This window comes from Caretta caretta, chromosome 6 (genome assembly GCF_965140235.1).
Source record: "Caretta caretta isolate rCarCar2 chromosome 6, rCarCar1.hap1, whole genome shotgun sequence".
In the NCBI taxonomy this organism is placed as follows: domain Eukaryota; kingdom Metazoa; phylum Chordata; order Testudines; family Cheloniidae; genus Caretta; species Caretta caretta.
In genome coordinates, this window is record NC_134211.1 from 100763136 (window position 1) to 100788596 (window position 25461).

The following is a 25461-nucleotide window of genomic DNA, read 5'->3' on the forward strand; positions in this document are numbered from 1 at the left end:
TAGAGGGGTTCTCTATGTTTTTGAATCTAATTACCCTGTAAGATATCTACCATCCTGATTTTACAGGGGGGATTTCTTTATTTCTATTTACTTCTATTTTTATTAAAAGTCGTCTTGTAAGAAAACTGAATGCTTTTTCATTGTTCTCAGATCCAAGGGTTTGGGTCTGTGGTCACCTATGCAAATTGGTGAGGCTTTTATTCCAACATTTCCCAGGAAAGGGGGGGTGCAAGTGTTGGGAGGATTGTTCATTGTTCTTAAGATCCAAGGGTCTGGGTCTGTAGTCACCTAGGCAAATTGGTGAGGCTTTTTACCAAACCTTGTCCAGGAAGTGGGGTGCAAGGTTTTGGGAAGTATTTTGGGGGGAAGAACGCGTCCAAACAGCTCTTCCCCAGTAACCAGTATTAGTTTGGTGGTGGTAGCGGCCGGTCCAAGGACAACGGGTGGAATATTTTGTACCTTGGGGAAGTTTTGACCTAAGCTGGTAAAGATAAGCTTAGGAGTTTTTTCATGCAGGTCCCCACATCTGTACCCTAGAGTTCAGAGTGGGGGAGGAACCTTGACACAAGCGTATGACTTATAACTTAGTACCAGATTTTAAATGTTTTATTATACTGTCAACTGAGTAAATGTTGTTCTATTTGCCCATCTTTTCAAAAGGATGCTTCATGTTAAAAAATTTGATATGATAGAATGGTGCATATTTGTTCTTTACATATCCCAGCTTGTCTTTTGCTTATTTTATAGCACAAATCTGCCTAGATAATTTGTTCCAATTACTCTGTAGATAATTTGTTCCAAAAACTGAGCTAGAAAACAGAACTGCACTAAAGAACATTACTTCCAAAGGTCACCTTAAAAGAAAAAAGTCTTACCTCCTGTTCCAAGAACTTTCAAGAGTTCGAAGTTTTCAATGCCCACCTTCTCTGCATGACCTGTGAAATTTGCTGAGAAAAAAGAAAAAATTTCCATGTCAGAATCTTCAGAGATGTAACACATTGATACATCATATATTCTGACACATTTCTGCACTTTGAGAACATTTTAATGGATGAAAGCGGAAAAAAAAAAAACACCACCACATTTTTGTACATTTAAAATAAAACCAAACTACAGTCCAGGGTAGTAGCTCTTAAGCGATTGTCTTTCGATTATCCATTGTCCACAGGGATCTTCCAGGTCATTCACAAAACAAAAGGCTTTGAGGACTCAGTACTCGGGAAATGAGGTGTTGGTAAAGGAGATTAGTCTGTGATAGGATTTCTTGTACAAAGTGGTCCACCATAAGTTACATGTGAGAAATATCTTCTCAAGCAGGTACAAAAGTGTTTGGATGATCAGGGCCTTATTGATTATTCTAAACATTTTAAGTGCTCTAAAGGTGAAAGCATTTTTGCGCTGATTCTGGCCCTGATGCTGCAACTTGTTCCACATGGGTACAAAAGATCCATCCAGAGGGAACATTTGCAGGATCTGGGATTCTGTATTAAATATGTTTTCAAGTGAAATTAAATTAAAACAGTCTTTTGAAGGCTCATTAAACAGGTGTATTCAAATGACAAGAACATCAGATATATAATTTGAACACATTCTAACTGGATGAAATACCAGGAATTTTATAAGTTACTACTTTACAAAGCTATCAATTTTTGTAAATACATGTAGCCACTTCCAAAACTAATAAAAATGGTTATTTACCTTACAGTGATTCTGGTTCTTCAAAAATGTTTTATTCACATGGATACCACTCTGTATGTGCATGCACATGAGATTGGATTCTTTTTGACTAGCGGTATGTCCTTAAGCCCTTCCCTTGAGGGTGCAAAGAGCAGGGCAGTCCTAACTGCTATTCAGTTCCTCCACCAATACAGAATCCCCAATGCTAAAAGGAATAAAGATTAGCAGAGAAGGGGAGCAGATCATAGGATCTGTATGGAGAAAACATCTTGAAGAACCACAGTTACTATAAGGTAAATAATTATTTTTCTTTAAGTATTTATCCGCATAGATCCCATTAAAGGCAACCACCAAACAGTTCTCTCTTCTCTCTCTCTCTCTAAGGTGCTGGGTGCTAGGAGTCATAAAATCATAGAATATCAGGGTTGGAAGGGACCTCAGGAGGTCATCTAGTCCAACCCCCTGCTCAAAGCAAGACCAACCCCCAACTAAATCATCCCAGCCAGGGCTTTGTCAAGCCTGACCTTAAAAACCTTTAAGGAAGGAGATTCCACCACCTCCCCAGGTAATGCATTCCAGTGCTTCACCATCCTTCTAGTGAAAAAGTTTTCCCTAATATCCAACCTAAACCTCCCCCACTACAACTTGAGACCCTTACTCCTTGTTCGGTCATCTGCTACCACTGAGAACAGTCTAGAGCCATCCTCTTTGGAACCCCCTTTCAGGTAGTTGAAAGCAGCTATCAAATTCCCCTCATTCTTCCTTCCGCAGACTAACAATCCCAGTTCCCTCAGCCTCTCCTCATAAGTCATGTGTTCCAGTCCCCGAATCATTTTTGTTGCCCTCCGCTGGACTCTCCAATTTTTCCACATCCTTCTTGTAGTGTGGGGCCCAAAACTGGACACAGTACTCCAGATGAAGCCTCACCAATGTCAAATAGAGGGGAACGATCATGTCCTACTTATACAGCCCAAAATGCCATTAGCCTTCTTGGCAACAAGGGCACACTGTTGACTCATATCCAGCTTCTCGCCCACTGTAAGCCCCAGGTCCCTTTCTGCAGAATGGTCCGCAGCCTGCAGTAGTGCATGGGAGTCTTCTGTCCTAAGTGCAGGATTCTGCACTTGTCCTTGTTGAACCTCATCAGATTTCTTTTGGCCCAATCCTCCAATTTGTCTAGGGCCCCCTGTATCCTATCCCTACCCTCCAGCGTATCTACCTCTTCTCCCAGTTGAGTGTCATCTGCAAACTTGCTGAGGGTGCAGTCCACGCCATCCTCCAGATCATTAATGAAGATATTGAACAAAACCGGCCCCAGGACCGACCCCTGAGGTACTCTGCTTGATACCGGCTGCCAACTAGACATCGAGCCATTGATGACTACCCGTTGAGCCTGACAATCTAGCCAGCTTTCTATCCATATTAGAGTCCATTCATCCAGCCCATACTTCTTTAACTTGCTGGCAAGAATACTGTGGGAGACTGTGTCAAAAGCTTTGCTAAAATCAAGGAATAACATGTCCACTGTTTTCCCCTCATCCACAAAGCCAGTTATCTCGTCATAGAAGGCAATTAGATTAGTCAGGCATGACTTGCCCTTGGTGAATCCATGCTGACTGTTTCTGATCACTTTCCTCTCCTCTAAGTGCTTCAGAATTGATTCCTTGAGGACCTGCTCCATGATTTTTCCAGGGACTGAGGTGAGGCTGACTGGCCCATAGTTCCCCGGATCCTCCTCCTTTCCCTTTTTAAAGGTGGGCACTACATTAGCCTTTTTCCAGTCGTCCGGGACCTCCCCCGATCGCCATGAGTTTTCAAAGATAATGGCCAATGGCTCTGCAATCACATCCGCCAACTCCTTTAGCACTCTCGGATGCAGCGCATCCGGCCCCATGGACTCGTGCTTGTCCAGCTTTTCTAAATAGTCCCAAACCACTTCTTTCTCCACAGAGGGCTGGTCACCTCCTCCCCATGCTGTGATGCCCAGTGCAGTAGTCTGGGAGCTGACCTGGTTTGTGAAGACAGAGGCAAAAAAAATCATTGAGTACATTAGCTTTTTCCACATCCTCTGTCACTAGGTTGCCTCCCTCATTCAGTAAGGGGCCCACACTTTCCTTGACTTTCTTCTTGTTGCTCACATACCTATAGAAACCCTTCTTGTTACTCTTAACATCTCTTGCTAGCTGCAATTCCAGGTGTGATTTGGCCTTCCTGATTTCACTCCTGCATGCCTGAGCAATATTTTTATACTCCTCCCTGGTCATTTGTCCAATCTTCCACTTCTTGTAAGCTTCTTTTTTGTGTTTAAGATCAGCAAGGATTTCACTGTTAAGCCAAGCTGGTCGCCTGCCATATTTACTATTCTTTCTACACATCGGGATGGTTTGTCCCTGTAACCTCAATAAGGATTCTTTAAAATACAGCCAGCTCTCCTGGACTCTTTTTCCCTTCATGTTATTCTCCCAGGGGATCCTGCCCATAAATTCCCTCAGGGAGTCAAAGTCTGCTTTTCTGAAGTCCAGGGTCCGTATTCTGTTGCTCTCCTTTCTTCCTTGTGTCAGGATCCTGAACTCACCACCTCATGGTCACTGCCTCCCAGGTTCCCATCCACTTTTGCTTCCCTACTAATTCTTCCCGGTTTGTGAGCAGCAGGTCAAGAAGAGCTCTGCCCCACCTGCTTCCTCCAGCACTTGCACCAGGAAATTGTCCCCTACACTTTCCAAAAACTTCCTGGATTGTCTGTGCACTGCTGTATTGCTCTCCCAGCAGATACTTGGGTGATTGAAGTCTCCCATGAGAAACAGGGCCTGCGATCTAGTAACTTCAGTTAGTTGCCAGAAGAAAACCTCGTCCACCTCACCCCCCTGGTCCGGTGGTCTATAGAAGACTCCCACCATGACATCACCCTTGTTGCTCACACTTCTAAACTTAATCCAGAGACTCTTAGGTTTTTCTGAAGTTTCTTACTACAGCTCTGAGCAGCCATACTGCTCTCTTACATATAATGCAACTCCCCCACCTTTTCTGCCCTGCCTGTCCTTCCTGAATAGTTTATATCCATCCATGACAGTACACCAGTCATGTGAGATATCCCACCAAGTCTCTGTTATGCCACACACATCATAATTCCTTGACTGTACCAGGACTTTCAGTTCTCCCTGCTTGCTTCCCAGGCTTCTTGCATTTGTGTATAGGCACTCGCTGATCGTCCCGCTTTCTCAGTATGAGGCAGGAGCCCTCCCCTCTTGCGCTCTCCTGCTCGTGCTTCCTCCCGGTATCCCACTTCCCCACTTACCTATTTAAATAAGTACTGTAAGACTTTCCTGCCAAACTGTGTATCGGAAATAGAGACTGACACTAGAGAATAATGGCTTGCAAACATGTATGGAGCTCCAATAAGCAGCTCTTCAGATTTCAAATATAGAGATGCCTCTTAAAAAGCCCAAGGAGACTGCTTGAGCTGTAGCAGACTGTGCCTTGATATGAGATGGAGTTAACTTACTCAATTGATAAGAATTTCTGAGCAGAGTCTGCAAGTTCCAAGGAAGCCAGTATGACAAGGATTGAAACCTATATGGATATGGTATGTGGGGGCAAGGTGGAGGGAAGAGGAGGTTCTTTGAGATGTATAGTTCCTATCTGTATATCACTGAGGGTATACGCATATGCCATGTGTCTGGAGCTGGAGATTTTGAAAGTAATAGTGTGCATTCATCCACACATGTGCCCTTGCTTCGCCTCCTGCTTTTGTCCAAGGTGATAAAGGGTGGGGAAGACAGACTGTGTCATCAGTTCCTTCTCCACCACAATCCAAGAAGTCCCCAGGGGAAGGAGAAGTGGAATACAGATAGGGACCACACATCTCGAAGAACCTCCAGTTACAGGTAAGTAACCTCCTCTTCTTCGAGTGATGCTCCCTCTTGTATTCTACTGAAGGCAATTGACAAGGAGTACTTAATTAAGAGGAGAGTGAGAGGAAGACTTACGGGAACAGAGAACAGCTGCACTGAAAAAGGCATCTGTCACAGAGTCTCGCACCAAGGCGTAATGGGAAGAGAAAGTATGTAAAGATCTCCAGGTGGCTGCCCAATATATGTCCGTAGGCAGTATGTCGTGAAGCGCAGCCAAAGTCAATGCTTGCGCTCTCGTGGAGTAGGCTCTTACTCCAAGGGGCAGAGATAGTCCCAATAGTCAATAACAGAGCATAATGCACCCCAAAATCCACTTGGAAATCCTCTAAGTGGAGATTGCTTGCCCCTTAACCCTTTCTGCTACAGTGATAAACAACCTAGGGGACTTCCTGAATGATCTCGTCCTCGCAGGTAGGAGGCCAGGGCCCTGAGGACACCAAGGGAGTGAAAGTGTCTTTCTTCCACTAATGCATGCCCTTTCGGAAAGAAAGCAGGCAAGTGGATGGGCTGGTTGAGATGAAAAAAGGGAAACAACCTTCGGCAAAATCTTGGGGTGCAAGCGCAGGGAAACTTTGTCCTTATGGAACATGGTAAAGGAGGTGATCCGCCATCATAGCCCCCAATTCACCTACCCTCGTTGTGAAGATAATAGCTTCCAGGAAGGTGACCCTCATGGAAAGAAGAGGCAGGGAACAGGAGGCCAGCAGTTCAAAGGGCAATTTCACCAGCGCCGTGAGGATAAGGTTACGGTCCCACTGGGAAGCTATCGGTTAAATGGGAGGACAAGTCCATAAGAGGCCCCTCCAAAACCTTGTAGTCAAGGCCACTGTTCCCTCTAAGCTGTGCGCGTATGTACGCACACACAGATCCTCTACCCCGCACACATGGCAAAACACCGCATGTACAAAAATTTGCACAGAAGCACAACAATTTGCACCCAAGAAATTTTTTGCGCACACGGCCCGTCAAAAATTAGAGGGAACATTGGTCAAGAGGTGCATAAAGAGGCCACATGGCAGAAGGTGACTATAGCTGGACCTCTTGGTAATAGTGACCATAATATAATTAAATTTAATACCCCTGTGGCAGGAAAAACACCACAGCGGCCCAATACTGTAGCATTTAATTTCAGAAAGGGGAACTACACAAAAATAAGGAGGATAGTTAAACAGAAATTAAAGGGTACAGTGCCAAAAGTGAAATATCTGCAAGCTGCATGGAAACTTTTTAAAGACATCATAATAGAGGCTCAACTTAAATGTATACCCCAAATAAAAAAAAAACAACATAGTAAGAGAACTAAAAAAGAGCCATCATGGCTAAACAACAAAGTGAAAGAAGAAGTGAGAGGCAAAAAGGCATCCTTAAAAAAGTGGAAGTTAAATCCTAGAGAGGAAAATAGAAAGGCACATAAACACTGGAAAATGAAATGTAAAAATACAATTAGGAAGGTCAAAAAAGAATTTGAGGAACAGTTTAGCCAAAGACTCAAAAAGTAATAGCAATTTTTTTGTTTTTTAAGTACATCAGAAGTGGGAAGCTTGCTAAACAACCAGTGGGGCCACTGAACAATCAAGGTGCTAAAGGTACGCTCAAGGACGATAACGCCATTGCGGAGAAACTAAATGAATTCCTTGCATCAGTGTTCAAGGCTGAGGACGTGAGGGAGATTAGAGGAGATTTTGGAACAAATTGATAAATTAAACAGTAATAAGTCACCAGGACCAGATGGTATTCACCCAAGCGTTCTGAAGAAAAGTGAAATTGCACAACTACTAACTGTAGTCTGTAACCTATCATTTAAATCAGCTTCTGTACGAGATGACTGGAGTTTAGCTAATGTGACGCCAATTTTTAAATAGAGCTCCAGAGGTGATCCCGGCAATTACAGGCTTGTAAGCCTGACTTCAGTACCGGGTAAACTGGTTGAAACTATAATAAAGAACAATATTGTCAAACATATAGCTGAACATAATTGGTTGAGAAAGAGTCAACATGGTTTTAGTAAGGGGAAATCATGCCTCACCAATCTATTAGAATTCTTTGAGGGGGTCAACAAGCATGTGGACCAAGGGGATCCAGTGGATATAGTGTACTTAGATTTTCAGAAAGCCTTTGACAAGGTCCCTCACAAAAGGCTCTTACGCAAAGTAAGCAGTCATGGGGTAAGAGGGAAGGTGCTGCTCTCATGGACTGGTAACTAGTTAAAAGATAGGAAACAAAGGGTAGTTATAAATGGCCAGTATTCAGAATGAAGAGAGGTAAACAGTGGTGTCCCCCAGGGTCTGTTCTGGGACCAGTCCTATTCAACATATTCATAAATGATCTGGAAAAAGGGGTAAACAGTGAGGTGGCAAAATTTGCAGATGATACAAAATTACTCAAGATAGTTAAGACCCAGGCAGACTGCAAAAAGCTACAAAAGGATCTCTCAAAACTGGGTGACTGGGCAACAAAATGGCAGATGAAATTCAATGTTGATACATGCAAAGTAATGCACATTGGAAAGTATAATCCCAACTATCCATATAAAATGATGGGGTATAAATTAGCCGTTACCACTCAAGAAGGAGATCTTGGAGTCATTGGAGATAGTTCTCTGAAAACATCTACTCAATGTGCAGTGGCAGTCAAAAAAGCGAATGGAATTCTGAGAATAATTAAGAAGGCGCTAGAAAATAGGACAGAAAATATAATCTTACCTCTATATAAATCCATGGTACGCCCACATCTTGAATACTGTGTGCAGATGTGGTCGCCCCATCTCAAAAAAGATATATTGGAATTGGAAAAGGTTCAGAAAAGGGCAACAAAAATTATTAGGGTTATGGAATGGCTTCCATATGAGAAGAGATTAATAAGACTGGGACTTTCCATCGAGGAAAAGAGACGGCTAAGGGGAGATATGATTGAGGTCTATAAAATCATGACTGGTGCAAAGAAAGTAGATAAGGAAGTGTTGTTTACAACTTCTCATAACACAAGAACTAGGGGTCACCAAATGAAATTAATAGGCAGCAGGTTTAAAACAAATAAAAGGAAGTATTTCTTCACACAACACACAGTCAACATGTGGAACTCCTTGCCAGAGGACATTGTGAAGGTCAAGACCATAACTGGGTTCAAAAAAGAACTGGATAAATTCATGGAGGATAGGTCCATCAATGGCTATTACCCAGGATGGGCAGGAATGATGTCCCTAGCCTTTGTTCGCCAGAAGCTGGGAATGAGCGACAGGGAATGGATCACTTGATGATTACCTGTTCTGTTCATTCCCTCTGGGGCACCTGGCACTGGCCACTGGGCTAGATGGGCCTTTGATCTGACCCAGTAGGGCCATTCTTATGAGCGCTGGAGGAGGAAACGCAAAATTGATCTGGTCCGACCAGCGGATGACTAGGGCATCGCCTTGGGAAAGGTTGCCGAACCCACCAATGCAGCAGTACTGGATGCATTTGCTGTTGGTGCAGGAGGCAAAAAGGTCTCTTGTCAGAGTCCCCATAGGTCAAAAATGTCAGCAATCACAGAGTCACGTAGTTCCCATTTGTGATCAGCCACAAATTTCCTACTGAGAGAGCAATCACATTCTGAGTCCCCGGAAGAAAGGCTGCTGACAACAGGATCTCGTGTGTGATGCACTAGTCTCAGAGACTAACTGCTTCTGCACAAAGTGCTGATGACCTCATGTTCCCTTGTTTGTTTATGTAGTAAACAGTGGTGGTGTTGTCTGACATGATGAGAACATCACGGGAGAGAAAGGATGGGAGAAATTCATGACATGCTTTCCTTACAGTCCTAAGTTCTTGGATGTTGATGTGCATCCTGGATTCCCGAGCAGTCCAAGTTCCCTATGTCATGTGCTCGCCCATGGGAGCACTCCATCAATTGAGTGATGCACCTGTGATGATCGTCATGCATGGGGAGGATGGAAAAAAAAGAGTATCCCGGTGCAAACCTGAACTGGGTCTGTCTACCATCGAAGGTAGGAGAGAACATCAGGGGGAACTGTCAAGAAGAGATCCACAGAATGGTGCATAGGAGAATAGATTCTGTGTGGCTACAGCTGTAGATAGCAGAAGCTAGATGAGCAAGTGATGTACATGCATGCCACCATGTGGCCGAGAAGGGAAAGGCAGGTTCTGGCTGGAACAGAATGACTGGAAGTCACCATGGCAATCAGTTCTTGCAGGATCTGGAACCTGTCTTCTGGTAGGTAGGCACACCCAGAGACCACATTAGTGCATGCCCCCGTGAACTCTAAGGACTGTGTGGGATCTATTATCAATTTTTTGATGTTTATGCTCAACTCCAGAGTGGAAAGGAGTATGAGCAGCAGGGAGGTCGAGGCTCAGGCCCCATGTCTGGATTGCGCTGCTAGCAGCCAATCATCAAGCTAAGGGAATATGAGGATTCCTTCAGGCCGGAGATGGACCGCCACATAAAAAAATATTTGGCAAAAACCCACAGAGCAGTGGTGAGACCCAACGGTAGAACCCTGTATTGGAAGTGTTGAGGGCCTACGGTGAATCTCAAGAACTGCCTTTGGGTAGGATGAATATATATGTGGAAATAAGCGTCTTGCATATCGAGAGCCATAAACCAAATGCCTTTTTTTTCTAGTGATGATATAATGGCTGCAAGGCTGACCATACAAAATTTTGGTTTGCATATGAAGCGGTTGAGACAACAGAGATCTAGGATTAGTCTCCATCCTCCCATCTTCTTGAGTACCAAGAAATATGTGGAACAAAACCCTGTGTCTTGCAAGGCCATAGGAACAGGCTCTATTGCTCCCTTTTGAAGTAGGGAGTCCACTTCTAGGGCAAGGCTACTCTCACGAGAGTGGTCCCAAAACCAGGATCGGGGTGGGAGATGTGGATGAGGTAGTGTTGTAATCTCAATCATATAGCCATGCTGAGTGACATCCAAGACCCACCTGTCCATTGTTATCACACTCCAACCTGGCAGAAAGAGTGCTTGGCATCCTCCAAAGAGGTGGGTCATAAGTACGGTAGGATCCAAGGTAGCTGACGGCTCTCTAGATGTGCTTATGAAAAGGCTGAGTGTGTGGTGTCGAAGACTGTACCGACGGACCAGGTAGACAGGACCACTGGGTCTTCTGACGCTTACGAGGAAGCTCATATGATTGCTGATGAAAGAATTGAGGAGCTCTGAACAGTTGTGCAGGAGGCGGACAGTAGAACTTACACTTGGGTGCAGGTGCAGATACACCAGTGATCACAGGGTGGCTCTGGAGTCCTTGAGGGAGTGCAGGGACTTGTCGGTGTTCTAGCTGAGAAGGTGAAATTCATTGAAAGGGAGGTCCCTCAATGGTATTCTGCACCTCCCTGGGGGAGCCAGAAGAGTGCAACCAGGATTTCTTCTGCATGATGCCGCCGGTGGCCAGAGTACACAAAGAATCCACAGCATCTGAATCCACAGCAGCCTGGAGCATTGTCCTGTTGCCCCGCTTGCCCTCCTCTAAGACAGTCCGGAAGCGGGCACGATCCTGCTCAGGAAGCTTGTCCGCAATGTCTGCTAACTTGGTGTAATTTAGAGAGTCATATTTAGCTAATAATGCCAGGTAATTGGAGATCTGAAACTGAAGGCTGGCCAAAAAAGAGAGACCTTACTACCTAAGAAGTCCAGTCTCTTACCCTCATCCGCTGGAGAAGAACGTGGATGTTGCTGCCTGGCCCATTCCATTGCTGCTTGTGGAACCAGAGAATTCAGTGGAGGGTGAGAAAACAGAAACTCAAACTCCTTTGCTGCTACATACTACCTCTTATCCACCCCCTTTGGGGTGGGAACACAAGTGGCCTGAGCATGCCGGACAGTTTGGGACAGCTGGAAAATGGCACTGTTCATCAGTAGCACCATGCTGGCAGGTACCGATGGATGGAAGATATCAAGTAACTGATGTTGGCTGTCCTGTTCTTTCTCCTGTGGGATGTGGAGGGCATCAGCCACGCTTCCCAACAGTTCTTGGAACTGGTGGTAGTCATCCGGAGGGGAGGAAGGAGTTGACGACACTTCTGCGTACAGAGACAATGAGGGGAACCACTCTGGTTCTGGGGGTAGTATCCAAGTCAGGCTAATTGGTGCATCCTCCAGTCCTGGTTTCGAACGTCTACTTGATGAAAGGTGGAGTGGTGAGATGGGAGACTCCTCTTGGGTGGATCGGGAAAGTTGCAAAGGTAGATATTGTGCCCAAGACCCCCAGTATGGCCAAACAGCAGTTGTTATGGAGGGCCATGGAGCTAGGTACTAACGACTCCTGTGCTGAGGAAAGAGAAGGTACTGCCACTGAGCTGGCAGCATCTTCGGAAAGTCATGCCAATGGTATGAGGGGGTGGACTTTGCATTCCAACCGAGTCCTACCATGCTGAGAAGTCAGAGCCCTGCTTGAACAGCAGTGCTGGCAGAACCATGTAAGCTATAGAGGAATGATCAGGAACACGACCTGAGGGAGGCAAGTCCAATGTAGGAGAGCAGCCTCTTTTAGGAGGTGAGTGCACCAGGAGATGTGGAGACCTCACCTTTTCCAACACAAAAAGTTTATGAGGCCCGGGCACCAACTCAAGCCTCCCCAGCATCAGCAGTACATGTTCCGAAGTTGGAACCAGAGCCAGAACTAGAGTCCCTTGATTTTGGTGGTGCTGATCAGGAAGGGGTACACGGCTCAGTGATCTGGACGAGCAGGTCCAATGTCCTGTGCAACTTCTTGTTGTGTGTGTCAGAGAGCCTTGGAATGCGCTGCTTCTCAATGGCTGGAACTCATGAAAGGTGCAGCATCCTTCTTGGGCCTTGAGGAAGACTTACTGTCATGCTTATGCACATGCTTCCTTGCCTCACGAATAAGCCCCGGCATGGGGTCTGTAGCACTGAAACCAGTGGAACTGGACTGGGGCTCCAAAGTACGAGGTGTGCTCCTTGAATGCTCAGGCCCAAACAGGGTGTTTTTCACTCTGGATTTGACTGTGGCCTCATGGCTACCTCCATGAGGTGCTTCTTGAGGTGGAGAGCCTTCCCAGGTACGGCTTGGGAAAGAGAGGCAGATACTGTACCTGGATACGACATGGGCTTCCCCCAAGCAGTAAAGGCAGTGTTCGTGCTCATTGCTGACTGAGAATGAGCGAGGGCAAGGGAAGCAGATCTTGAACCCCGGCATCTTTGGCATAATCCAGTACCCAGGCATGGGTGCTGGGGGTAGGGGGACAGGAGATCGGCAAAACGGCATCCCCAAGTCCTTAAAATCCTAAAAACTACTCCTCTACTGAAAAACTACTGGCAACAGTCCCAAACGTGAGCTTCTTCCAGGCACTTCAGGCAGCTTGAATGCGGGTTGCCCAGGTGCATAGCTTTGTTGCAAGAGGCGCAGGGCTTAAAGTCCAGTGACTGAGGCATGCCTTGGCACCAGGGAACGGACAAAAACTCCACTAACACACAGTTACAGAACTTCATTAAAACTAGCTAAAACTGACTACAAAATAACTAACTAGATACAGATATAAGAAAACAAATACCACAGAGAGCTTGCCAAAGCAAGGATAGCAGTTCCAGCAACCATTACAGGCTGTAAGAAGGAACTGAGGAGACACAGGGTCGGCTGGACGCCTTATACCAGTGCTACAGGTGCAGGACTGCAGAGGGCATTCGAGCTGCCCCAAAGGGTACCATTGAGGGGAAAATTTCCAGAAACTGCTCAGTGCAGTGCATACTTAAAATGGAATGCAGATGTGCAATCACTCGAAGAAGAAAAACTATCTGCACACTGCAAGAAACAAAAAAGCTATAATTACGAGGTAGCAAAGGACAATGTGTCAATTCAGTCTATGCAGTTTTTAGAAATCTGTAATCTCCTTTATTGAGCTATCAAAAACTGTCTTAATGGGATTGCTTACATGAATAAAATTATATGCCTATTGTAAGATCAAGACCTTAACTTTGTTTTTCATTTGTTCATTCACTTGTTTAAGCCACTCAAGTACTCACTGCAGACATCTCCCAGAAATGCAAAAGTCAAGTTAAAAGCCCAACTATATCAGGAACCCAGTTTCTCTTCTTCACTGGCACATCTCAGAAAAGTTTATCATTTCTGAAATAGTTTGTCTCAACCAAAAGACAGGATGGATCATCAGTAATAGTAAGTCCATAACTATTCTTTTGCAGAAGCATTTTTAAGTTCTTATGGTAATATTCTTTGATGAATTCCAAATATTCCTGTTTTCTATAACATTATAGTAAGAGAATCATTCTTCTCAAACCACCATTGCAAAAGGCAGTATATTAGTACTTGCATCCTCTCCACAATTATAGTGCAGAATTTATTTTTTATAAGTCTAGACCAGGGGTCGGCAACCTTTCAGAATTGGTGTGCCGAGTCTTCATTTATTCACTCTAATTTAAGGTTTTGTGTGCCAGTAATACATTTTAACATTTTTAGAAGGTCTCTTTCTATAAGTCTATAATATATTACTAAACTATTGTTGTATGTAAAGTAAACAAGGTTTATAAAATGTTTAAGAAACTTCATTTAAAATTAAATTAAAATGCAGAGCCCCCCGGACCGGTGGCCAGGACCCGGGCAGTGTAGGGTTGCCTACCCCTGGTCTAGACCCAAAACAGCAGCAAAATATTTTTAACACAGAGGATAGATAATCCTCATTACTTAATACAGGCACACATTCTCAAAGAAATCTGCCAATAATGAGCTTGAGAGAAAAGAATTTTTTTCTATATTGGAGAAGAGCAACTACAATCTGATACCCTAAGCAGCTTTGGTATTAAAAGGTGCTACATAAGTAGACGCAGTGTTATTCAACTGTGCTGACACAAACATTAAAAAGAATAAAAATATATAGTCAAGCCACTTATGTAGGGTATTCCTATCCCATAATAAGTTATCACTAAAAACTATACCACTAAACACTCCAGGCAAAACTCTGGCCCTCTTTGCTTTTGCCTCTTAAAACGAACATGAAACAATACTGAACAGAACATTACAACAGTATGCCAGAACTCGTCTCCAAGTAATAATGGAATATTAAAACCTCCCATGCTCTCAAGGAGCCATGGACTAGCTGCTGTCCCTAATGAGGCTACATTACTTATTTTGGTGTAACGTTTAAAAAACAAAAAAACAAAAACACCTCCCTCATCCACATCCTCTTGCTCATCTCCTACTTTCTCTCACTTGCTACACTCCATATATCCCACTGCTCTTCCTCTCCCCAGATTGTGCCTTTCCAGTATTACTCCATGGCTGCTTCTCCTGGATTGCTCTGCTCACCTGTTCCCCGTTGTTGTTATATACCCAAACAACCCACCTACAAGGTGTAACCCAATCCTGAATATTTTTCAAAAAAACATTTCCAGTAATTAAGGGATTAAAAGTCTTTTACACTTGTTTAAGGGTACATCATGCCTACGAAAGTAAGTTATATATTTGATTATTCATGAATATGTATAGAAATGAAATATACAGATTTTATTGGAATGCCCACATTTCACATGAGTGGTGGAGCTACAGGTGAATCATGCAGGTCATCCTAAATAGATGCTAATAAAACCTTCACTCCATATTACATCATCATGTATTCTGAATATGCCACATATTACATAACAAAAATTAGAAATGTTTTAGGAAGGTTTTTAAAAACTGTACTGCAACTATTCTTGTATCCTTCTACCTTGTAAAGCGAGGCACCGTAAATACGAGTTAAACTGCAAAGGTGTTGGAGAAGAGATTTAAAACTATTCAATTTCTTAGCAGTGTTATAACTAAAACAGCTTTTCTATAAATAAGATTGGTGTGATTTTAAAATATGACATCTTCGGATTTTTCCTGGTTAGAAGTCAGCCATAGAAACGTAGAGCTAGAAGGGACATCTAAAGATCAGATGATAAGGAACAGAGTACCTCTTCACACAAAGTGCATGGACAAGATTAGCCTGGGTGAATATGGGGTCTGAGAAAGAACAAGCCGACAGAAATGTGCTAAGAAAGGTGTAAATCTGAGACCACCTTTGGGCATAAAAGTAGTATAGGGCCTCAGACCATTTATCCATGTGGAATACCATATGGATCTTGAATGATCAGAGCACTGAGCTCACCTACCCTCCTAACAAATGTAACAGCTATACCAGGAAGGCCACTTTGACACATTCTCTAGGGGTGCTTGTGCAAAGAGTTCATAAGGTGGACACAAGGCAGTGGCTCTCTGATGGAGGGGAAAGCCAAGGAGTAATGATACTGACATCATCGGGAAAGCCAAGGAGTAATGATACTGACATCATCTGTAAAGCTTTTTGATATCTACTGATGAAAAGCACTGTATAAGAGCTAAGTACTATTATTAATTATTAACCATACTATTAACCAACCTGGAGACTGTGAAGTGAAAAAAAGGTAAGTATATCCTTAGTAAAACTGTGGCAAGTAGATATGGCAGCCAAATGCACTTTCAGGGAGGCTATGGCTAAACCTTGAGGCATTACATGTAAAAAGGTATTCTAAGATTCCAGGTATTCCTGCTTAAGACTGGGTCTTACTATTCATCCACAAAGTGAAATGTCTCCACTTCTGTTTATAACATTTCAGGGTGGATTTCTTTCTGCATTGCAAAAGAACAGCTTGAACTATCTGTGAACAGAGGCAACCCACAGTAGTTAATAAGTTATCCACCACGCTGCCTGATGGAGTGTCTACAGATTTGGATGCAAAGCCCTCTTTTTTGAGGTACAAGGCCTGGAAGCAAAGGAAGGCAGACCAGCAGTTCCCCAACTAGCTGCAGAAGAAATGGATACCAGCACTGGTGAGGTCAAGTTGGTGATATTTATATGATGTTGGCCACGTCTGCCCTGATTTATTTACATAGGGGAATGGTAAAAGAGGCGGATAAGAAATAACTGTTCTAGTCCAGAAGGGAAGCTGTGACGTTCTGTACCTCGTGGATACACCCCCATGTTCATCCTTATAACAGGATTGTGTGGTATCTAATGTTTGTCATGTCAGAGGTCTTCGGAAGGCTCATGATGCACTGAACATTGTTGTTATAGTGATGTTATAGGTTGTAATGTCACATATATAGTTATGAGGCTGAAAACGTGTCTTCATGGCTTAAAATAAGCCCAGGCAAAAACTCTCCAAGAGCAGAGAGGCAGTTCACACCTCAACAGGGCATGTATGGGACAAACCCAGCCCAGCCTCACAGGAACAAAGAACGCTGGCTTAGGCAGCAACGAAAAGATCTGTTGGACTCTGGAGTGAGTCACCCTGCTTCCTTTGGTAAGGTTGGGACCGCGATGAGGTAATGCTCACCTGACTCTGAAGTGGGGTGGGGCAAAGCCAAGAGGGAAGAAAGAACATGATAAAAGGAAGAGACGTTTCCCATGCTCTTCAACTCTCTTCAACCTCCATCTACGGACATTACCACCAAGCAACTGAAGCGCTGATCAAAGGGGAGAGCCTGGCTGAAGGGCAACCAGCCAGCCTGTGATGAGAAGCATCTAAGTTTGTAAGGGCATTGAAAGTGTTAAGATCAGCTTAGAATGCATTTTGCTTTTATTTCATCATCTGACCAAATGCGACTTATTATGCTTTGACTTATAATTACTTAAAATTTATCTTTGTTCCAACCCAAATAAATGTAGTATTCCCAGTTCCCCAATAATTCAGGTTACTGGTGGGTAACTCACTTATGCAATAGCTCATAGGCCTCAAAGCCTAATGCTAACTGCTTAAGCTAATATTTTAAGTATGTATGTCTATAGGTTTCTTGCATTACTGCTGCATAAAATACCTTTAAGTTAGCTCTATGGACTACAAGTTGACAAAAACTGGTGTGGTAAATGGAGAAGACAGGTTCCAACTCTACATTTAAAATGAAGTCTAAATTAGCTGTCACCATTCAAGAAAGAGATCTTGGAGTCATTGGGGATAGTTCTCTGAAAACATCCACTTAATGTGCAGCGGCAGTCAGAAAAGCTAACAGAATATTGGGAATTATTATTAAACAAATAGATAAGACAGAAAATACCATATTGCCGCTATATAAATCTATGGTATGCCCTCATCTTGAACACTGCCTGCAGATGTGGTTGCCACAGCTCAAAAAAGATATATTTGAATTAGAAAAGGTACAGAAAAGGGCAACAAAAATTATTAGGGGTATTGTCAGCTTCCATATGAGGAGAGATTAAAAAGACTGGTAATGCTCATATTGGAAAAGAGGCAACTAATGGGGGATATGATAGAGGTCTATAAAATCATGACTGGTAAGGAGAAAGTAACACAACACAAGAACTAGGGGTCACCAAGTGAAATTAATAGGTATCAGATTTAAAAACAAACAAAAGGAAGTATTTCTTCATACAACGCACACTCAACCTGTGGAAATCTTTGCTGGAGGATGTTGTGAAGGCCAACACCATAATAGGGTTTAAAAAAAAAAACCAAGATAAGTTCATGAAGGCTAGGTCCATCAATGACCATTAGCCAGAATGAACAGGGATACAAAACCGTGCTCTGAAGTGTCCCTGGTCTCTATTTGCCAGATGCTGGGAATGGGCGACAGGATGGATCACTTGATTATCTGTTCTGTTCATTCCCTCTGAAGCACTTGGCACTGGCCACTGTCCAAAGACAGGGTACCAGGCTGGATGGACTACTGGTCTGACCTAGTATGGTCGTTTTTATGTTCAGAGCAATCTGGATCTCATGTTAAACTGGGCACAAGCAAACATCATGCATTTAATACAGATAAATGTAAATGTATACACCTAGGAACAAAGAATGTAGGCCATATTTGCAAGATTGGGAACTCCACCCTGGGAAGCAGTGACTCTGAAAAAGATGTGGGTGTCATGGTGGACAATCAGCTGAACACGAGCTCCCACTGTGACCCTACTGCAAAAAGAGCTAATACAATCCTCAGACGAACAGGAAAATCTCAAGTAGGAGTAGAGAAGTTATTTTACCTCTATTTTTTACTGGTGTCACTGCTGCTGGAATACTGTGTTCAGTTCTCGTGCCCATAGTTCAAGAAGGATGTTGATAAATTGGAGAGGGTTCAGAGAAGAACCATAAAAATGATTAAAGGATTAGAAAACCTGCCTTACAGCGATAGACAGACTTAAGGAGTTCAGTCTATCTTAACAAAGAGACTAAAAGGTTGACTTGATTACAGTTTACAAGTACTCACCTGGGGAACAAATATTTAATAACAGGCTCGTCAATCTAGCAGAGAAAGGTATAACACGATCTGGTGGCTGGAAGCTGAAGCTAAACAAATTCAGACTGGAAATAAAGTATAAATTTTTAACAGTGAGCAATTAGCCAATGGAACAATTGGTCATGGTGAATGCTCCATCACTGACAGTTTTTAAAATCATGAATGGATGTTTTTCCAAAAGATATACTCCAGGAATTATTTTGGAAAGGTTCTATAGCCTGTGTTATACAGGAGGTCAGACTAAATTATCCCTTCTGGGCAACACATCTATGAACAAAAGACATGATGATGCCTCAGACATGAGCATAAGAGCTACAGCCACAGATATTACCTTAAGAAAATACTCATTGTTTAGATCCTCAAGCCTTACTCCTAAGTCACTACAGAACAAAAGCCTTCCTTTTGAAAGCATAGATCTTTTTAATGTCAAGACTGATTAGACTTTGGACAATATCAAAACCTCAAAGGTGAGTTTGACCCTTAAGGCTTAGTACACATCCTCTACAAGAACAAGACCCTTTTTATCTTCCATTCCACTTCCAGAGACAGTGTCTTTCTCCACAACAAAAGATGCAGCCTTAGAGATGGGACCACTTTTTCCTCAGCTAAGCCTGCATCCAATAAGAGATCTCAATGCAGAAACAGAATTCTTTGTTGTGCATTTCAGCCAACAGCTTTGGCCTCCAAGCAACAGTTTTGACAGGATGGTGGATTACTGCACACCTTTGTCTCCTGGTGCAGAATTACTTCCCATAGCAGGATACTGGAAACCATCTGTGACAGTTATTCCATTCAGTTCTCCACCAAGCCACCTTGCTTTCCTCCCTTATGATGCAGGGACTCATCTCATGAGCATCCTATTGCAGTTCTCAAACTTTTGTACTGGTGACCACTTTCACATAGCAAGCCTCTGAGTGTGACCCCCCTTATAGATTAAACACACTTTTTAATACATTTAACACCATTATAAATGCTGGAGGCAAAGCAGGGTTTGTGATGGAGGCTGACAGTTCACGACCCCCCCCCCGTAATAACCTCGTGACCCCCACTTTGAGAACCCCTGTATTAGAGGAACTAGATTCCCTCCTACAAAAAGGGAACCACAGACGAGGTTCCATAAGAAAACCAGGGAAAGGGGTTCTACTCATGTTGCTTCCTAATCCCCAAGAAGAGCAACTGTCTTAAACCCAATCTGGCCCACAGAAATCTCAAAAGATTATTCAATTACAGAATATTCACATGAACAGATATCATCCCTTCCTTAGTGCAGGGGACCAGTAGGTGGGTCTTGATTTAAAGGATGCTGACTTCATGGGGCAACCAAACCCACCCATCTCAGGTTGGGTGTGTGGACAAGAACAATACCAGTTCCACGTCTTTCCATTCAATTTATCGATAGCACCAAGACTTCATGAAAGTGCCTTTTGGAGGTAGCAGACATCAGGGCATATTTGTTTATTCCTACCTGGATGGATGGCTGGCTCCAAATGAACAGTTCTCAGAAGGAATCTCTCTGTTGGGATTCACTACATGTGCACCCTCCTGAAATCTCTGGGACTGCTAATTAACTAGGAGAGTTCCTCACTGCAACCTACACAGAGACTCATTTTTATTAGAGCAGCCCCAGACTCCACTCAAGCCAGGCCCTTTCTCCCAGGAGACGCTAATGGTACAACCAGAACAAACTATGCAGTTTTTCTTAAAACTCCAAGACCCAGTGGCCTCATCAACCCAAATACCACCTTTTGCTTGTATCCAAAGGAGACCCAATGAAGTGAGCTGTAGCTCACGAAAGCTCATGCTCAAATAAATTGGTTAGTCTCTAAGGTGCCACAAGTACTCCTTTTCTTTTTGCAAAGACAGACTAACACGGCTGTTACTCTGAAACCTTACAACACTGGGTAGCATCTCACCACACTCAACAACCACAGCTACATAACCATAACTCCCTGACTACTCCAGCAACACCATTGGTAAAAGAACAGATACAAAAAGATATCATTTATTCCTCTCTACCCCACTATTACAATCATCACTGATGCCTCCAATCTGGACTGTGGCATGCACTATCATAGGGCCCTATGAAATCTGCGTTAACGAAAACATGGACGGAATTGCGGAATTGAAGCAACACCAAGGAATCCAGGTTCTCCCCAGCAATAGAACCGCAGCAGCAGGCAGGCTGCACGGATGAGCTATGTGTAGCCATTGGAGGTAAGAGACTAGTGGATATGAGGAGGGAGGTGCAGGGCGCTAGAGCCATGAGAGAGTGCAGGGATTAGTGGAGAAGTGCTAGCATCCGGAATTTAAGAGCAGCTTCTGAGAACTCAGTTCCTCGCTATGTCAGTTTCACATCAGGAGTTGCAGCTGAACAGCTCCCCATTTAGAGTGGGGGCACCTGCCCATCCCCCTGAGTTTCGCATCACAGTGGAGTGCAAACAGGAAAAAGAACGGCTGCTTTCGCTCTTGCTGGAGGAACCAGAAGCCTTTAATTGTGGTCTGAGACGTTGCTGCAAGGCTGTCCCTGAGGAGGTAGACCAGCAGCACCTCTCCCCCTGGCCCTCGGCTCACGTTTCCCTGGCTGTGTCAGCTACTCGGTGCCCAGGAGCAGGAGAGCTTACATCCTGGCCAGCCCCCACAGAGAGCAGCAGTGCCAGCAGCCCGGGGAACACAGGGGCACTCAAAGCACTTCACGTGGGTAAACAGCTCCTCATTACCCAACTGATAGGAGGAGATCCAGGAGAGAGCAGTTTCTGGCTAGCCTTGGCTGAGAGAAGAGACCTGCTGAGTGCTAATCTCCTTAAGTTTCTCCCACAAAGCTGATAAGTTTTATTTTCAGTGTGACAGTCATGCAGTTGCTCCTAATGGAAATCAGGGGAAGCTATTGTACAGTTCTCTATTTCTCAGTCATAAAATAAAAATGTTTCCTTTTTTCACTTGGACTATGGACCCCAGGGACATTATTTATTTATTACAATTCCTGGAGAGCTCTTAATTCTATCAGGTTGTTACAGCCTTGAACCAGGTCTCTTACTAACTTTCTTAATATAGGAGTATGCCCTTGAAATGACATTTTTTAGAGGGCAAATTTCCTTAACATTTAAGACATATAGGGTCTCATATACACACATAATATTAATATATACACATATACACACACACACACACACAGTTCAGCAATGTCAATTTGGTCATATTACCAAGTGCTACTTTAAAAAGTGATATAAATTGTGTTACTTTTAACATATACCCTATATCAGCAGGATGTTTTGTTTAAATTGTAGGAGATTTTTGTAAAAATCAGCTTTTCCCCATTGCAATCCAATTCTGAACATTTATATGCAATTAAGTAAGGCTATTTAATTGTTGTCAACATATCACAAGATTTTGATTAAAAAACAAAGACAGAATTAATTTTTCCATTTATTAAAAAAAATCAGAAAATAATAAATCCAAAAATCCATAATAATAAAAAGGATTTCATAGGGCCCTATTATCAGGACCACAAAGTATACAGCCATCTGGGAATCCAGACTTCTTACTTGTATTTTAGACTCCTTACTCTCATGGCATCTCACAGAACATAGTTATAACGGGATAGGATAGCCTGATAACTGGCTACATGAAAACCCAAGAATCAGGAGTCTACGTCTTTCTGATAAAAGTATCCAATTTATGGCTTTCCCCATCTGAGGGAGCAGACTGAGATGCCTTAACACCTCTAGAAAGTTTCTCTATTGCAGATACCGTCACAGAATTTCTCAGAAGGCACTGGAGTAAAAACTGATAATCCTTAGAAGGTACTGTAATCCTTAGAAGGTACTGGGTACACCCTGTTAAGCTCTCTTCCATACTGGTGTTGAAAAGACAGTAGACAGCCAAATGTCCAGAATGCCAGGGACAGCAAATTCAACCCCAGAAGGTGGTCTTGGAGACACAGAACTTGGACATAATATGGAGGGTGGTGCTGAAGCTGGGGTGATGAGGTGCATCATAGCTCTTTATTGGAAGATCTTGACATAGAGGCCGGCCTTGCTACTCCCAAAGGAACAGCTAAAGAAGCTATTTATAGGCACCAAGAAGCCACTACACCCAAAGCCTCAGAATGTTTTTTTTAACAGCTGCCCAGGGAGCAAAAGCACGACACATCACACACTGGGATACAAAGCAGGTCTCTCCCAGGCATATGAGACATCTAACACAGGTGTTCACCTCAGGAATCATCACTGAGTAAGGCACACACTTCTTAAAGGATACAGGGACCAACATGATTGTAGGGGCTACCTAAGGCAAGTGACCACTTAAAAAACTATGCTAACACTTCACTGAACTAATCTAATCTATGTACAAGAAAAGAATTAGATTACTAGGAATAGCCAAAGGACATGAAAAGTGAGTTTTGTTAGCTCTCTGTGGCAATGGCAAAGGAACTGAGGCAGTCAGGGATGCACTCCCTTATAGGGTAGGACAGTTGTGTCACCTTCACACCAGACCATGAATGCACTTCCTAATTTTCAAGGCAGTTCCACAGCTCAGTGTCTAGGGCACCATATCCAAGACATGGGGATGCACAAAAGCTCTTGATGAAGAACAAAAATTTTAAAAATCCAAACCTAATGAAATATGTAACTCTGAAGAATCAGAGGACAGCCTGTTTATGACAATTGGCAAAATTAGCAGCAGATAAGTACAACTGATTGTTCTAATCAAGAAAGGGGTATCAATAGGGCAGAAGGATAACAGCACCCGACACACAGAGGTTCCTATATAAATTTCTGAAATTCAGGAATTATAGTTGTAACATTTCTTAACATGAATAAAAAATTACTGACTCTCAAGTGAGATACTTATGTCTCGAAGGACAGATATTCTTCATCTGGTTCTGCTTCCGCTCAAGCAGTAACAGTTTCTTTCTGTTCCTTATCCTCAGCAAGAAGTGAAAGTTGCAACTCAATCTAAACAAACTGGAATCTTGCCAATCTTTCTGTTCTTTTTTTAATTGAAGTCTCTCTCAATTGTCATGGCATATCAAAAGTATCTGGATTCCAGACAACTAAGCAGAAAGAATTAGACAAAAGAAAGATAAAGAGAAAAAGAAAACAAAAGTGTTATCAAACTAGCTTGAATACAAAGGAGCTGTAGACTCTTAGGGCACAGACTCATGAAACAAAGCTTTTGAGGGGGATAGTTATGAAGCCCAACTCCTGTTTTTACTGTCAAGTAGTTATATGACCTGCTGTTTGATGGACTTCAGGAAGACTTAAACCCAGTGTATAGGTGTTTAACTCCAGCATGTTTATGTGGAGAGATTACTCCTGTGACAACCAAAGGGCTAGAGACTGAAGGTGCCTCAAGCGGGCACCCCAGACGATCACTGATACACCTATAACAGAGGTGGGCAAACTATGGCCCGTGAGCCACATCCAGCCTGCGGGAGTGTCCTGCCCGGCCCCTGAGCTCCCGGCCGGGGAGGCTAGTTCCTGGCTTTTCCCCGCAGCCACGCCGCCATGCAGGGAGCGCTCTGGCCAGCCACTCCTGCCGGGCAGCACAACTTGCGCCCGCCCACCTCCCAGACTTTCTAATAAGCCAGTCCTGCCACTCTGAGCAGCATAGTAAGGGGGCAGGGATCGGGGGTGTTGGATAAGGGGCAAGGGCTCCTGGGGGGCAGTCAGGGGACAGGGGGCCATGTGGAAGAGGTTTTCAGTTTGTGCATTATCCTGTTAATCATCTGGATGGGATGGAGGTTCTGGGGGGGGCGGGCAGTCAGGGGACGGGGGGCAGTTGGATGGGTTGGATGTTCTGGGGGGGGCAGTCAGGGGATGGGAAACGGGGCGGGGGTTGGATAGGGTGTGGGAGTCCCAGGGGGCCTGTCAGGGGGCGGGGTGTGGATAGGGTTCCAGAACAGATGATAGAGATGGTACAGTGTCTCACCCTTATTGTTAAATGATTTGCTTGGTAGAAGCTGAACCTTGGTGGGCAGAAGCTCCAGTTGCTGATGCAGACTGCCTGTATTTGAAGGGTTTCCCTTTCCTCCTAGACATGTCAGTTTGTTTGTGCTAATACAAAGATTGTCTAGGCTGGCTGAAGTTTATACTGATGTCACTTAGGAGGTAGCACATATGTTCCTAAAGAGCAGAGTATTGTTGTGGAATCTTTAAGAGACCTCACTCATTAGGGGATTTTGGGGTGGGGTTTTTTTGCGGGGGAGAGGGGGAGGGAGAGGGAACAGCTGAAGTCCTTCAGAGGCAGATCCTCAAACGTCGTCTGTTAATTCTTAACAAATGCTTAAGAATTCCAGCCACAGACTGTCACGTTGCTATGGCATTTTCCACCAAGCAAGAAGTTGTATCCACTGTATCAGTGATTGTCTGAACAGATGTCTTTTTTGACCAGATGACCTTCTGAGACAAAATGTCAAACTGGTCTCTACAGACTTCTGACAGTTTGGATGAGAGTTCTAAGACTGAGTCCCAATTAACAAAAGAATATTTTTTAAGCAATGCCACACAGTTGGATATCCTCATGTGGAAGCTCACTATGGAATAGGCTTTTCTGGCAAACAGATCTAGTCATTTAAAGGCCTTCTCCTTAGAAGCAGACTGTATTGGGATCTGCTTGGACCTCTCATTTGAAGCAGTA

General features: G+C 43.7%; 1 protein-coding gene across 3 annotated transcripts in view; it reads right to left on the minus strand.

Annotated features, from left to right (window-relative positions):
* The window catches only part of RPS6KA5 (ribosomal protein S6 kinase A5), a 187623-nt gene that overhangs the window by 156224 nt on the left and 5938 nt on the right, over positions 1-25461 (minus strand). For all 3 annotated transcript variants that reach the window (XM_075129833.1, XM_048852700.2, XM_048852699.2), the window contains exon 2: positions 876-947. Coding sequence is in view for 2 of the 3 variants with exons in the window: in XM_048852700.2 (XP_048708657.1) it covers positions 876-947 (72 nt within the window). In the remaining variant the exon portion in view is untranslated. The remainder of the gene's footprint in view (positions 1-875; positions 948-25461) is intronic.